The sequence below is a fragment of the Astatotilapia calliptera genome, chromosome 12 (genome assembly GCF_900246225.1).
Source record: "Astatotilapia calliptera chromosome 12, fAstCal1.2, whole genome shotgun sequence".
In the NCBI taxonomy this organism is placed as follows: domain Eukaryota; kingdom Metazoa; phylum Chordata; class Actinopteri; order Cichliformes; family Cichlidae; genus Astatotilapia; species Astatotilapia calliptera.
The window spans coordinates 11,585,951-11,602,096 of record NC_039313.1 but is presented as its reverse complement, the minus strand read 5'-3'; the positions used below and the strand labels follow the sequence as shown (position 1 = coordinate 11,602,096).

The 16,146-nt window shown below is 38.4% G+C and overlaps 1 protein-coding gene across 1 annotated transcript in view; it reads right to left on the bottom strand.

Annotated features, from left to right (window-relative positions):
• The window catches only part of commd10 (COMM domain containing 10), a 70,244-nt gene extending 54,229 nt beyond the window's left edge, over positions 1 to 16,015 (bottom strand). The window contains exons 1-5 of the mRNA XM_026186316.1: positions 15,804 to 16,015; positions 13,020 to 13,110; positions 11,655 to 11,765; positions 11,181 to 11,336; positions 8,437 to 8,547 (exon numbers count right to left, since the gene is read on the bottom strand). Coding sequence (XP_026042101.1) covers positions 8,437 to 8,547; positions 11,181 to 11,336; positions 11,655 to 11,765; positions 13,020 to 13,110; positions 15,804 to 15,832 — 498 coding nt within the window. The 5' untranslated portion in view covers positions 15,833 to 16,015. The remainder of the gene's footprint in view (positions 1 to 8,436; positions 8,548 to 11,180; positions 11,337 to 11,654; positions 11,766 to 13,019; positions 13,111 to 15,803) is intronic.
• Between the last annotated feature and the right edge of the window lie 131 nt (positions 16,016 to 16,146).

Below are 16,146 nucleotides of genomic sequence, written 5' to 3'. Positions count from 1 at the left end.
GCAAATAGGAGCCATGACATCATCGTATGGCAAGCAGCAAGGAGTGGGGTGGCGAGAAGTTGGGGGGAGAAAGAGAGAGAGAGAGCGAGAGAGCGAAGGCAGAGACGAGAGGACCCACAGTCACCCATTCTGCATCTCGGGGCCCATCCACTAGAATGGATAAGAGCTGAACAATGCACTCTGAATGAATGGGATCCCAAATCCCAGAGGAGAAAAACAAATCACCAGTGGGAAAGTGGAAGGGCGAGGGAGAGATGGAGAACGAGACAGAGAGAGATGGAGAGAGAAAGGGAGACCCTTAAAAAGATGTGCACACAAAGCAACAAAGCATCTTGGGACATGTAGAGCAAGGCAAGTAGAGACTGAGACAAAGCTGCTTTTGTCCTTCCCGGCTGGTGGGTGGCTTGGTGTGAAGGATTTGAACGTGGTACCATTTACATCAAAGCTCTCAAATATATTGATTGGGCCATGTAATCCCTCAAATGGAAAAATGAAAAGGTTGGATCTACACCGGATGAGTTGTTTTTTGGGTCTACATGACGACAGCATGTGGGAGGCAAGAATGAGGCCTTACGTAACTTGTCAGGAGGACTTTGAATTGCGTTCAAAGTTTGCCCGGCATCTTCGTGATGCCGGTTTGACAGAGACACGTGAGGCAAGCAGGGATGTTCAGGGAGGCTCTGATCACAGCACCTCCTCGCAGAAGTCAAAAAGGGATGTTTAATTGCGTGCCTCATCACACAGTGTTAATAAATAAAGTCACAGCCTTCACCGAGAGGGCTCAAAACGTGCGCCGAGTGTGTATTGTTGTGTGCTTTCGAGCACAGAGCTTTCATTCCTCCGTCATTACAGCACCGGTGCTATATGCCAAAACAGAGAAAATAAATTAGAATCACACAACAAAAAAACTCTTTCATGTTGGATGCCTTGATAAGAAAAACAAGCAGGTTTCCACAAACTACATTTAGTTGTCTTATAGTTTGGAGCTAGCTAGGGACAACTTGACACACAAAAAAAAATAATAATACAAATTTATGAGATTCACTCATAAAAAAATCACAAATAAAAGATAGGAGAGAAAAAAAAGTAGGTCGTGAAATTTATTTGGGGATCGATAAAAAGGAAAAGTGCTGAAAGCGTGGACTGGAGTAAAACTATGCAAATTTGGAAGAATCAGACAGAATAAGACCCAGAAATGTGAAGCAGGAATCAGAAATATGCTCTTTCTGAAAAGAAGCACTTGCCTAGGAATGAGCACAATTAACAGCAAGCTTATTTGATGCTTAGAAACACTCTGCCTACGAGAAAGAAGCCGCTCTTCCGAGTCCAAATTTTATTGAGAGCTGTTTAAACTACCACAGCATCATCCACCATCCTTCAGGAACAGTGACGCAAAACAAGCTCAATTGTTCCCTTTCCAGACGCTACAACAAGTGGACTGTTTTACTTTGGTTACAGTTTTGTGTTATACTATAGTGATCTGTTTGTACTCTGTGACATTTAAGAAGCAGGTGAGTACAGTTAAAATGACAGATGCATTTAAACATGATTTATATAGCAAAAAGCTGAGATTGTGAGGTCTAAAGCGAGCCCAGACATTGAAAACAGGACCAGAGGAGACACTTGTTAATAAAAATGTAATCTGTTAGTGGACTGAAATTACCAGGAGTGAAATACTGTATCTCTATGAGATCAGAGGTGCTGACCCTAATCTCTAACCTCGGAACTTCTTTTAATTAAGAAAGTATTTTCTCTGCACTTACTCTAGCTACATTTTTCAATCAATTAATTGATTAGTCTACAAACTGTCAGAAACTGTGATAAATCCTTGTTTTCTGAAGCCCACAGTAAAATTCTCAAATTGCTCCTTTTATCAAACTAAACATCTGTTAAAGTTAAACGATAAAAAACAGCAAACATTTACATTTGAGAAGCCAGATATAGCAAATATTTGCCATTTTCAATTTATAATTACAAATTACAAAACCCCCCAAAACAAATTCCTATTATCTCAGGTGACAGACACTTAGAGAAGATCCTCCTCTAGTTTGAGCTTCTCCTCTTCTCTCCTTCATGTGTATATATTCCCTCTTATTTATAATGGGGAGGACATCGCTAGGTTTGTTAAAACTGTTTGAGTTTAAAGAAACATTTTATTTTTATCGTTAAAAGTTTTTTAGAGTGAGGAGGCTCTAAGGCCAGCAGGGTGTTGTATCAACCAGTCACTTGAGCCCCATAGTGAAATGAAAAACAACAAGACTGAATGAAACAAGTACTTGGGCGGTGTCCAGTGGAAACTCCAGCTCTAGGGGAAAAGCTATTCCCGCTTACAAGTTTTTGATTGAATAGGCCATAGGAAGAACATAAGAAAAATCTGTTGGGAAAAGTCTGGGATTTGTCTCAAAGCTGCATTTAGTACATTTTTTCCCCTTTGAGGCTTAAAAACTCAGAAGAGCTTTGCTTTATCAATTCTCATCAAGTCTGTCTGAAGCTATCAAGCAAAGATATCCTTTGAAGTCAGAGCCAGCATGTAGAGGGTACATTAGCTCACTAGCTCTTACCCCGTGCTTTTGCAGCCTAGCATGTGCACAATAAATATTAAAATCGACAGAGTCTGTCAAGTCAAGTCAAGTTTATTTATAGAGCACATTTAAAAACAACCAAGGCTGACCAAAGTGCTGTACAGTAAATACAGATAAAAATACAATAGAACACAATTTCGTAATAACACCTCGCTGATAAAAATAAAATAAAAATATATAAAACAAATAAATTAAACCTTTCTAAAAGCCAATGAAAAGAGGTGAGTTTTAAGAGCGGTTTTAAAAGTTTCTAGGCTTTTGGAGAGTCTGACGTGAGGAGGTAAACTGTTCCACAGTCTGGGTGCAGCCACAGCAAACGCCCTCTCTCCCTTTGTCTTTAATTTATTAGTCTGCCTTGCAAGTGGATGTTCCGTATTATAATTTTCACCCTAGCCTTTGGTCAGCAGGGCAGTGGCTCATCCTAACGCCAAAAGATAGAGACAGACACCAAGAGCGGTAAAAGATTTTAATTTTAAGACATCAGAATTTCCGTTTTATGAATCTATGTTTAGAAAACAAAGTTAAGCATCCAAAGGTTTTTTAAATGAATCAGTCTATCTTAAGGTGGTCGCAAGTAGCACCGCTAAAAGGGGTCAAAAGGCTGATTTGTAATATTGTTTTACAAGCTAACAAAAATTTTAAACAAATGCAGGCTGTGCCCACTTGAGTATAGCCACTTGTACTTTCCTCCATGGAATATCTGTCTTTTCATCGAATTATTTATCCGAGCCTTTCAAAACAGAAAAAGATCCAGTGTGCTCCTTTAAATGAGTGAGTGGATATTACATCCTTAGCAGTGCTTAAAGCCTCCTCAAAAAGCCTCCATCAGAAGTGGGTTTTCTCTCTGTCCTATTCCCAAAGCGTTGTGCCGCACAAATTAATAGTGCAACTGATTGACGTGTTTACACTAAGCTGCTTATTCTGTGGCCAAATATTTTGAGTATGACTAATGGCCCTGCAAATGCTTACCTTACATCATATGCTTAAAAGGATCGTTTGATACTGTGTCTTTATTTTTTTTTTGTCTCATACATATACTTTAGAAATTATGGCTGCCAATACAAAACATGCCCAAAATTTCAAATAATGAAGTTGGAATATGTACAAATAATTCTTGTGCTCTAAAAACTCAGGCTTCACTCTGGTCTAAACACTGAGATTCAGACAATCTTTCTTCTATACGATGTCAAACACAGTTCCTAAATATGATCACAGTCATGGCACAATGAAGGTACACTATCTGTCAATTTAAATGTTTTATACAGGGCATAAGTTTTAAAAAAATCTACTCGTATTGGTCTAAAAATTAATTCAGGGGCAGGGATAGCTCAGTAGGTAAAGTGGTCGCCCCATGATCGGAAGGTCGGCGGTTCGAATCCACTTAACGGCTACCCTGAGGTACCCCTGAGCAAGGTACCGTCCCTACACACTGCTCCCCGGGCGCCTGCTTAGTGGGCTGCCCACTGCTTCACTGAGTGAATGGGTCAAATGCAGAGAAAAACAAGTAATTTCCCCATGGGGATCAATAAAGTATCCATTATTATTATTATTATTAGGTCAGATCAACAACATATGGCACATAACATCACATAAAGCCATTATTTATTTAGTGTGATTAAACAAACCCCGAGATTAAACAAAACCAGCTTCAGCAGAAATAACCTGAATTGTTTGCTGTGTAACTTTATTAGTCGTTCAATCATTGTGAAGGAATTTTGGCGCGCTCTTTTTTACAGCTTCAGTTTATTGAGGTCATTTGTTTCCCCACAGCTCTCTTAAGGTCCTGGCACAGCACTTAAGTCAGGATGAGGTCTTGACTTTGACCGGACAACTGCAACACCTTGACTATTTCGTTTTTCAGCCATTCTGTTGCCGGTATGCTTGGCATGATTGTCCTGTACCAAAACAAAATATTGCCTAGCTTCAGCTGTCGGACAGATGGCCTCACATTAGACAGAGGAGTTCATGGTCGACTCAGTGACTATGAGGTTGCTGTGGCTGCAGAACAAACCAAAATCGTCACACCTCCAACACCATGCTTGACAACTACTTGATTTAATAAACAGTACATGGCTGCTACTTACCCTCATAACTCCTGTGAAAGCATTAACTTTACTTAGTTTTTCACACTGTCTGGTTTGCGTTCAAATCCTTTGCTTTTGAGAGGCAGCCAGTGTTTCCGCACCTCAGAGATAAATAAGATAAATAAAGATGTGAATAATGCAGAGTTCCTGCAGTTTAGTTCAAGAATAATTCACTTTAATGTTTTACTTTCAGCGCCCTTTTTATCTTTGCCTTTCTTTTATCTATTATTGAAATATTCTCCTCTTGCATGTTTGCTTTCTGTGAGCTGTGTCTTTTTACAAATTCAATAATCACAGAAAAATAATGATATCTTGTTAAATACTTTGTGGCCCAGTCATGGTGTGATCATGAAAACATATGGCTAAAAAAAGATCTCACTTCCTCAAGTTTTCAACACTTACGTTTTTGTCTCTGCTGCTGTACAAAATTGTGCCATCTGGTTTGTTGGCATGTTGGTTTGTTGTACTAGAGATGCAAATACATAAATTTATGAAACTAAGAATCTTGTTTTTTTTGTCAATTTCTTTCATTCATAACCTACCGGCATATTTGAAGATTTTCAAAAAGTTTTGCACTGAAGGATAAAGTCAGTAACTTGGAGAATGAAAGGGAGATGTCCATTTGGTTCTACAAACTCAAGCAGTCCAGTATGCATACAGCAGATGCTGGGTAGAAAGCCAGTATCTGTTTTACACATCATTATTTCTCTAAAGGCAAAAGTCTCACAAACAACACACCTCTGACATAAAATGGAAAAAACTATGCATTTATATCTCAAGGTCTATGCAGCTGGAAATGTTTAATCGGGTTATCTGCAGTCTAGCTAGCATGCCAACAAAAACCTTCTCGAAATACAGATAAAAGCAGACATTCCTGTTTCTCAGAAGCTCAGAAACACTTCCTGTTGTAAAGTCGCATGCCATACACACGACTATTAAGAGGACTTCACATAGCCTAATGCAAACTGCATAAAAAATTTCAGCAAATTCTCACTCTCATCTTTCAGTTGCCGTTCTCGAGTTTTCTTTGTAGTCTTTTCTCTATTGTTTGTCCTTGCTATCACCTTCTGCTGCATCCTGATCTTCTCCCTTCCATCATCTGCTCGCATCAAGTTTTCCCCCAAACTTTTCTTTCCTTTTGACAGCAGATCAATCAAGTCATTTTTCTGTCTCAGCCCCCTCCCCACTGGGATAACAATGCAACAGGTCTTGCGTCATACCTTCACTGAACGAGGCCAATCTCACCGGTCCTTATGAGGGTAAACTAGAGCTCTCACTCCTGAAATATTAAGGAGTGCATGAGAAGACATTTATGCCTTGTGCCGATGTACTGCAGTGCTTCCTCGGTTTTCATATCTGAAACAGCAACTTTTCACCAAACCCGATACAAATTCAGTTATGAGGAAAATATCATCTCACATGGGTGAGGTCACACAATTATTGAAACAGAAACTATAATCCATAAATTCCGTGTTGGTCCACACACTTTAGAGACAGAGGGTGTTATGAAGATCTTCCCCTGATATTATATACTTCAATAAAACACAGAAACAAATATAAAAATCCACTCCACTCACTTTTAATTTCAAGTATGCCATCTAACATCTTATCCACTCTACTGCAGATACACTGTACGTCACATATAGTTTGGAGAATGAGATGTGAAGCCCCCTGGCAGTCCTCCTCCTCAGGAAGAGTGCTAATGAAGTAGGAGGCCAGTCGGATGAGAGAGTCTTACTCTCCACTTAGGTTCCAAGCAATCAATAAAACACAAAGTGCCACTGTTGCCATCCCCTTACACATCTTTTGCTTTCTGTTCTTGATCCCAATTTTCTTCAGTATTTCTATCCTCTTTAATTGTTTTACTTGTTTTCACTCCCTCTCTCACCTTTATATTTCAATATTTCTGTCCTTGTCACCTCTTAATTCTCTGCTTTCTTCCATTTGCTGTTTTCCCTTCCCCTCGCCATTAGACAGCCAGCAGTGACGGTGCTATAAATCTGTGCTGTAATTAGTATGACACTTGCAGCAGAATTTCATTTCTATTCACAACTAATTTACTTCTCTGTCATTGCAGTGTTTTGACATCTCAAAAGTTTTACTGAGGGATTCTCAGAGTTTGGAAGCAAACAAACTTACTGTCAAGAAACTCTAATCAGAAAGCACCAATGGAAATTTAAAAGAAAAGTGCACGCTCAAAGTACCTTAATACAAACTTAAACGAGGAATCTTATCCATCTCAGACACTTCACTGCCCCTGAGGGCTGCTTACCAAACTGTGAGGCAACAGTGCCCCCTGTAGGTCAACGGTGAACGTGCACCTCAATGATGTTCAGTGAAGTTACACTTTTAACCAGCCTTGTTTTAGCCCCCCAGCTATCTCCTCCCACAAGGGAAATTGTGTAAGTGGATTTAAATAAATTAATACCTCTTCTGCAAAGCCTAGGGAGAACACAGAAGAAAACCACAAAAAAATAAAATAACGTACCGCTGTTGCATTCACAAAGATAAAGCAAAACACATATTTTTTTCTGGCTAACGCCTATAGGGCCGCATTTAAGATGACAGCAATTTGAATATGTCATGCCTAATTCTACGTTCAGACTGAGCCGACATTCTCTAGGGTCTGAATACAAAGCAGTGTGCGAGAAAGACACTTGACTAGTCAGCTGGAACACCACTATCCAGGCTGTGGGGATAATCAGTCTCACCATTCTGAGACAAAAACTGCTTTACAAGAAACCGTTCAAGTGCCCAAAGACCAAAAATCAATTTTTAGTATCTGTGCCAACAAACAAAAGTCGTGTGCACCACTCATAGTCGGCAGAATACATTTCAAGTATTTCTCAAAAAAAATAAAATAAAATAAAATCAACAACATTTCACTAAGTATGTGTTCATGTTTGAGGCTGAGCTTGTTAGGAGAATTAAATCATTAAGACTCAAGAAAATGTTTCAATTAAATCTCAAACTTCAAAGGTTGAAAATCATTTAATGTTAAAAAGACACTGTCTTTTGAGTTCTGATTGCTTCCACTACAGCTACAGAGCTCTACCTCTCCCAGTGGAAAAAGAATAAATGAGTGAGGGAGGCTCATGAGGTCTCAGTTATCAGAGTAAGTACATGGTTTTAGCTAATTGGGATCCAAACAAACTCTGAATGAAAATAAATAGAAACAGGAAAATGCTTTGATAGAAAACAAAAAGTCAAAACAATATGTAGCTCATGCTTCTTGGAGTTTTCCTTTAGAAGAGAAAATATTTAAGGTTAATTAGATTTCTGCTTAATTATTTGTCCTACTATTTGTGGGTAAAACTTGCCTATTAAGAATCTTAATGAAGAAACTCACTAGTGACCTCAATAAGGCAGGCGCCGAGACTAAATCATATTCCACCAGAGCTTAGATGCTGGGCATTCAAACAATTCAGTGCTGGTAACAAAACAATGCCCCAACACACTGACCAATTTCAACCACACAATAAGTCTCTCAAGAGAACAAAAGGACCCACGAGGTTTCTGATAACAAGCTCCCTGATCTCTGATCCATACACTACAGTTACCCTGGAGCTAGATGCAAGTCTACCTCTGGGTCAAGACAGAGACCAGAGGGATTAGCAAAAGAACAGAGAAAGACTGATGGTGCCTCTTAATTGACATTTACAAAGAACAGCTCTGTGATCAAAGTGCACAATAAGTCTTGGAGCAAATAGGATGTTTACAATAGATAAGTAAAGCTATAAGAAAAGCAGACTGTCTGTATGTGTCCATACCTCAGAGTCTTCACCCTGGAGCCCCAGCTGGAGGACAGCACTGGGAGACTTCAGTCTGGCATGGCTGGACTGAGCCATCTGCAGGTTCAACTGCCAGCCAACATACTCCAGCTGAAACACACAAACAGAGTTTTAGAATTAACATAACCGTAAAAATAAAGCCTCACACTTCAGTTTAATAACTGCCTCAGGCAGCTTTTCAAAGACTTAAAAAAGTGTTTTTCCCATAAAATAATTGCTATTTTATTATTACTTCTGCCTCATCCTCATTATCTTGGTACTTTTGACCTGATTTTTTTATTATCCTTCATTTCCTTCTCATTGTTTTTCCCTCTTTTTTTTTTTTACTGTTTTATGTTTCCAAAGCACTTATTAGTCAAATTAATCAGCATTGCACTTTTTTTTCCAAAGTAGTTATTACTAATTTAGACTTTTCAATATTTCATCTGTTCGTGTTAACATTTTGCCATATTGCTTTGTTACAAGGACAAAGGAAAACTGCTATTTGCTGCATGGCCACATTTGTGTAGACTTTTACTTTATCCCTTCATCCAAACTTTTCTCCAACAAAAGTGAAAAAAAAGACGGTCTGCGTGATGTGATGTGAACTTGTAAAACTTGCAGCGTCTCCTTATACCAACCTCACCAATTCCCCCACCTGCTTGGCTGATTTAATGACAGACACTTCACCAGTCAGCTGAAGCAGTGTGATAGATTAGCAGCGGTGAGTCAAGGCGGGGCAGTTAAGTGTTTTATGATGCAGGGAGAGGCCATAATAATAAACCATGTGTGACTTATTGGTTGTGGATGCATCACAGCACAGGTGTGAGGTGGGGAAGGACTGAAATACGTTTATTTATACTGCAGAAACATTCAAATTAGCAGGAATAAACATTACAACTCTGCGGTCGTTGGTCTTTAAGTTTCTTTACATGTAAAGGAATAAATCTGAATACATTTAATAAACACCTGCATATTTTATTATCTTGCATAAGATCGGTCAAAATAAATGAGCATTCTAATAGTACATTACATAGGCATTGCTTTCTAACACATTTCTGCTTTTACTGCTTGATCGTCGGTCAGTTTGCTCATTTTTAGATAAAAAAACAGGGAATGAAAGGAACTGTCCCGACAACCTCACATGAAGGAAAAATTCTTAATTCTTAATTAAAACAGCAAATAGCCCATTCAATCACACAACAGCCAGTAGCAAGCATAGAGATTAACTTGAGGTCCTGTTCCCACATGTGTGACATTTATATTATTTTGGTATTTAGTTCTCACAACTATTTAGATCGCTGGGGTGATGTGGTCTGTGATTATTTGTAAGACCGTTGCTCGTTTCTGCTGTGCATTCAAAAAACTATTTACTTAATTTGTCAATCATGACACACACACGTATATTTGACACGAGCACTGAGCTTACAGCTACATCTCGCAGTTATTTTCCTTATTGATTCATCTGCTGATTGTTTTGTCGTTTGCTCTGTAAAATGCCAGAACACAGTGGAAAATGTCATTTATAATTGCCCAAGGTGGGATCTTCAAATGTCAGCTTTTTGTCCAACCAACCAAAGATATTGCATTTACAATTGTGATATTATCAGTGAAGAAAAAAAAGAACCAAGTCCTGATATTCCAGAGGCTGAACTCTACAAATTCTTTGATACGCGCAATTAATTGCTTAATCAAAAGCGATGCCAGTTAACGTTCAGTTGGTTGACTAATACTTGTAGCTTTATTTTTCACACCCAGTTTTGATATTGAGCAAGAAATAAGAAATTTATGGCTTTATGTTCAATGAGCATGTGGCAGAAATGACAAGATGCCTGCTGAATAGAAATGGTGTGTATGAATATGAGACTCAATTTAATCTCAAATGTGCATGTGAGACAAAACATATTAATTTAATTATTACAGTATTAGTATAATTACGACTCTATTCTCAAGGATCAATAGCTGTCACATCCTTCCATGTATAAATTCATTAGGGAGCGAGGGGAAGATTTGCCAGACACGAGCAGGTGAGACATATAAATGTCTGACAACAGCAACGGCCCCAGCATAATGTGACTGATGTGTACATGCTGAGTATTTATTCCGCGTTTGATCTTAATTCCCTCGTCTCTGAAAGGAATGCTGTTTGAAGTGTCGCTCTTTAATCAAGTTATAGAGCGAAACAAGTTTAGAAATTAATGAAACAACTTGTGTGAGCTTTGAAAGACGTCTTTGTAATCCATATGGCTGGAAAGAATTCACACAAAAGCAGGTCAGTCTTAATGTGGACAGTCTGATGCTTATTTTCAATTCAGTATCACATTATGAATTCAATAGAACTCGGCTCGCGATGAAAATAAAATAGAACGGGCGGCTTTGGGTTTTAAAGACGTTATAGCAGGTGTAGTCAAAGTTCAGGTATATCAACACTAATAATGTTCCCAAAAGAATATTACACTGTGTACAGTGTTGCTTGCTTTTACTGTTCCTCCACAGACTTACTGCAACTGAAATTTCTCATTTACACCAGCACAGGCACAACTGGTGCATGAATGACAAGAATAACTGGTTTATAAGCACTGTAAACAAGCAATGTAGTTTCTGCATCAGTGGTAAAACTCTTGTTTGGATATATTGTTTGTAAAACATAAATAACAAACTGTAAAGGGTTTGCTGTGTATATTCTGCTAAATAAAAATAAGCAGTCTGATGCTAACGAGGACAAAAAAAACCTTAGACTGTACCTTCTTCGGGGCAAACAAATTACATTTCAGTTTCTCCACCAGTTCGGGTCCAGTAGTTGCCCAGGTCTGAGAGAACACCTCAGCCTTCTCTGGGGTTAGATGGACCATCTCCAGCTGTTGTTGCAAAGAGGCTGGCTTTACATTATGATACACTGCCTAGTAAAGGTGATGAGAGAAGAGGACAGGATGTGTTAATCAGCATCAAATGTATTCATTTATATCGGGTTATTGTGCAGTTACAGTTATAAAAGAACAATCCATTTAATCTAATACCAAACACAACATTGGAAATACAACTACTCGCAACACAACAGTGACCCCAGGTGGAGAAATAGGCTCACTGTGTGATTCAAAAGCTACAGTACACACTCCATGCCAATCTCCTCATATTAAGATATTTAGAAAATATGCAAAATGTGCATCATTTGAGTCACTTTTTATGTGCACTGCAGGAAAAACAATGTGACCACTCACTTGCTCTAATATAAAGGCAGAAGTTTCCAAGACTAGGTTGAGAGCATTTTTATCCAATGAGAGAGCAGCCTGGAGTTTTTCCTCCTCTTCCTCACTGAACGTCCGCTCTCCCTGTGTAGAAAAAAATCCAATGCAATGTAAAAGCATCCTGAAATAATAACTAAATATATGAATGAAAAGACACCGTCTGCTTGACAATCAAAACATTTTCAGAATTAGCTTTAAAACACAGTATGTGGGTGTCAGTGTTAATCTGACAAGTCTGACAACAACAAAGGTTTTCCTTGAAAGGAGCTTATATTCATAAGCAACATACAGTATTAATCTCATGTTACTCACACTAATGTTTTGCTGCGCGCAGCTCCTCTGCTGCCACTCGTGAGTGACAGTCAGTTCAGTCAACAAACAGATTTTTATTATAGTTTTATTTTGGATATTTTTAAAGCAAAATGTGGAACATTGCAGTATCACAATTACCAAAGTTAAGTCCTTGTCACTCTGCTTTCTTCAACTTATCCAATTCAGGGTCATATAGCAGCTAAAGCCAATGTCCTATCTCAGTAGTCATAGGGTAAGAAAGGAGGTACATCCTGGATAGGTTGCCAGTTTATCAGGGCTAACATTGAGAGACAGAGAGAAAACCATTCACACCAACGGCCAATTTAGAATTGCCAGCTAACCTAACATGAACATGGCTTTGGAGGAATCCAGAGTACCTGGACATAACCCACAAAGCAAGAACGTCACAGGTTTGAATGCTTCTGAGTTTGCAAGTTCTCTCTGGGCCTGTGAGCCAATGGTGCTAACTACTGTACCACTGTGCCACCAGTTAAGTAAATAAAGCCCCTAATCTTTATTTAATGTGGATGGTAGGTCATGGATAGACTGAGGCTTGTAGCAATTGAAATCAGACATGCAAAAGGTTGAAAAACTGCTACTGTATGAATAAAAAACAAAGCATAAACTAACAAGGAGTTAAAATATTCATTCTAATTTCATAAATATCAACAAAACAATTCATCCGCTAGGCTGAATTGCAGCATAAGAACATTAAATAATATGATCGCCTGTTGATACATGTCAAAATATCTATTTCATTAAATATTATTATTTTTAAAAGTTGCACTGCCTCCTATTAGCACTTCAAAAAAAATAAAGAAACCACCCAAAGAGTCCCTTGAATAAAACATTTAGTTTGACGAGTCAATCTTGTGACAAACCAGAAAGATTTGCAGATCCAGGTCTGCATGTGCATTCATTAGAGTCAAGTGTGAGCGATGCTCCAGTAAGTCTTTATGCATGCACGACAGCTGTGCTGCGAAGCCTCTCATCTTTGGCACAGATAACATTGTGCAGTCTCCATACCTTCAGATGAAGCTTCTGTATGATGCGGGAGATCAGTCTGGAGAACTTGTTCACATCAATTGCATTGATGAAAGTCACTGCTTCTTTTATGCTGTTTAAGAAAAAAATAAGAGTCACACGTGTTAATGACAATGATGTAGGACATTCTCAGATCTCTTAGTTAAGTATCTGAGTTCAGGGCTCAGCATGAAAGATGGTTCTCTCAGACTGTCATTGAATTTCAAAGGTGCTTCTAACTAAAAACATAAAGTCCTGATGGTTTTGTACCAAAGTAGCAGATCTCACAAGGTAAAAAAGAACATCAGCTGTAGTGTGAAGAGTGCATAGCAGCGTAAAATGAGGCTGTGTACTACAGAGTGAATGTAAAATTCTGGGACAATACTAATAATAATGTGTTTTGATTTTATTGTAATTTATTTCATGTTTTTAAGCCAGACAGATGCATGAATGATTCTTGTAAAAAAATAACTGAAATTTAAAGGTCTTTCATTTCTTCATCACTACATTTGAGCATCTAGCTCAAAATTAAAATTACGCACCTACTTCGGTTTACTAGCAACATATCAGTAAAATCACTGGGTACAAAAACAGCATCTTAGAGAGACAGAGACTATCAGAGGTAAAGATTGGCAGAAGTTCACCAATCTCCACAAAGAGAATCTGGAGAAATCTCTGTGCACGAGGGACAATTAAAAACAGGCGTGATTCTGTCATAGAAATCACTGCATGGGCTCAAGAATACGTCTGTGAATGCAGTTCCCATGCCATCCACAAATGCAGATTAAAGCTCTAGCATATAAGAAGAATTCACATGTGAAGATGATCCCGAAATGCTGCTATCTTCTCTGCGCCAAAGCTTAATTCAAATCGACTGAGACAAAATGGAAAACTGCTCTGATGAATCCAGGTTTGAAATTCTTTTTGGAAAAACATGGACGCCACATCATCTGGGCTAAGAAGAAAAGGATCAATGAGCTTGTTATCAGCACTAAGGTCAAATGCCTGCTTCCCTGATGGTATGTGTGTGCATATGTGCACCGGCAACTTGCACATCTGGAATGTCTAAACCCATATATACCTTTCAGTGCTGAAGGGTATATGCTTCCATCCAGATGATGACTTTTTCAAGGAAGGCCTTCTCATATTTCAACATGACAATGGAAAACTGAATACTGCACTTAATACAACAGCACGGCTTTGTAGTAAAAGAGAACTTTCACCAACTGAAAACATCTGGAGCATCATGATTTAGAAAATACGGCAAAAAAGTCTCAGGACTGTTGAGCAGCTAAAATCCCAAAGGTCAAACAACTTGTCTCCTCAGTTGCCAGATGTTTATGTACTGTTGTTATAAGAGACAATACCATGAAATTAACTTTCATGAAATAATGAAAAGTCTACAGTTTACAAATTTGATTTTTTTTTCTGTTATATTATTCCCAGATCATTTCCCATTGTTTTATTTAATACTGCACAATATCCCAGATAGACAGACATCTGTGCATCTATCTATGGTTGAGTGCACTGGCTCCTGGAAGAGATCTATCCTCTTGGGCTACATGGGCTAAAGGTTATCACAGAGTAAAGCCTGATGGAAACGGGAATATTAAGACTGTTACAAATACAGATAATCAATTATTTAAAAATCCAACATGCTGAAATACTGGCTGATATTTTTTTTCATTCAGACCCACTAAACATAAACATATTTCCCTAATTTTTATAGTATGTAGTTATTTATGTACTCGTTTACACTCAGTTTGGCTCATTTGTAGTATTTGTATTTCTTTCCAAAAGGGAAGTTGCAGAGTGCCCTCGGGTGGACCAGTTATGCAACATCAACACTCATAATATGGTTAAAGGGTGTTTCAGCAGTCTCTTCTTTACTCTTTCAATGTTAATTTATTAGTCGTTATAAACTGCGATACTAATAGACAGGCTGCAGATAAACCAGCCAGGCTATGTCCGTTAGAACCATTTTCTCAGCGATCCTGCTTCACAACCAGATTCAAAACCTGCAAGAAAAATACCCCAAACAGCATAGTAGTGACACCACATCCCCTTGTTGCAGGATTCAGGGGTTCAGGCCTTTTTGTTTTGTTTTTGTTTAGGGTTTGTTTTTTTTTAATCTATCTTGATCGTAAACTGGCCTTTTCTTTCATCAAAAAGTTTAAAAAATATATTTAAATCTCTTGCAGCTATACTACATATAGTAACAGAAAGTCTAAATGGGTAAAAGTTTTTTTATTCAAATCGATTACATGATATGATTTCAACTGTCTTATTAAGTGGTTTAAAGGCGGCCAATACTTCTGCCCAGTTTCAAGTTATAGTAGTTTTGTTTTTTAAGCATAAGTAACTTTAAGTAACTTGTACAGACTTAACTCTAAATATATCCTTGTGGGATTTTACTTAACCCGGCACCCCAGTAGTATTTTTATTCTACAAAGACACTGCTTAAGTGTCATTAAGTCATTGTGCGCATAAGTTCGACCACTGTACCAAAGTATGACTCGTTTACTCCAGCCCACCAACATACTTGCTAATGTTACCATACCAGACTGAGCAAACGTGTAAGGCTAAAATGGAAGAAGGCGCATTTGTGCAATTCAATCTCACCAAAATGTAAAAAAGATAAATATAGATACCCTTTGCTAACATGTATTAATGCAACAAATTACAATATCGACTTTCGGCATGCCTTCGTATGCTACAGGTAGCTCAGGCTTTGCTACAAGATAAAATGTCGTTACATGTAATTTTTTTTTACATGGGGGGTCCCACCTTTGTGTTTCTTTTATAATGGAAGTCATTGTAGTCTGCGTCCTTAAAAATAGTGTTTGAAGAATTGAAAAGCGTCAAAGCCACAGCAGCATCCTCACACTGTTGACATTCCGGCTTCCTGTTGTCACAAGACAAGTCATGTGACCGTCAAAGCTGCGCGGAGATGCGCAGTCACGGCAGAGAGTGGATCCGCGCTGGCTGCTGTTAGCCTGCTGGATGGAGGGAAATTATTTACTTGCATTAAAAAAAAACGAAAACTTACTGCTGACATTTGTCATCATGTCACTTTCTGCAAAATAAAGTTTCTGTGAGATTTTGTTTTGCGTAAAAACTGCGCACAGTG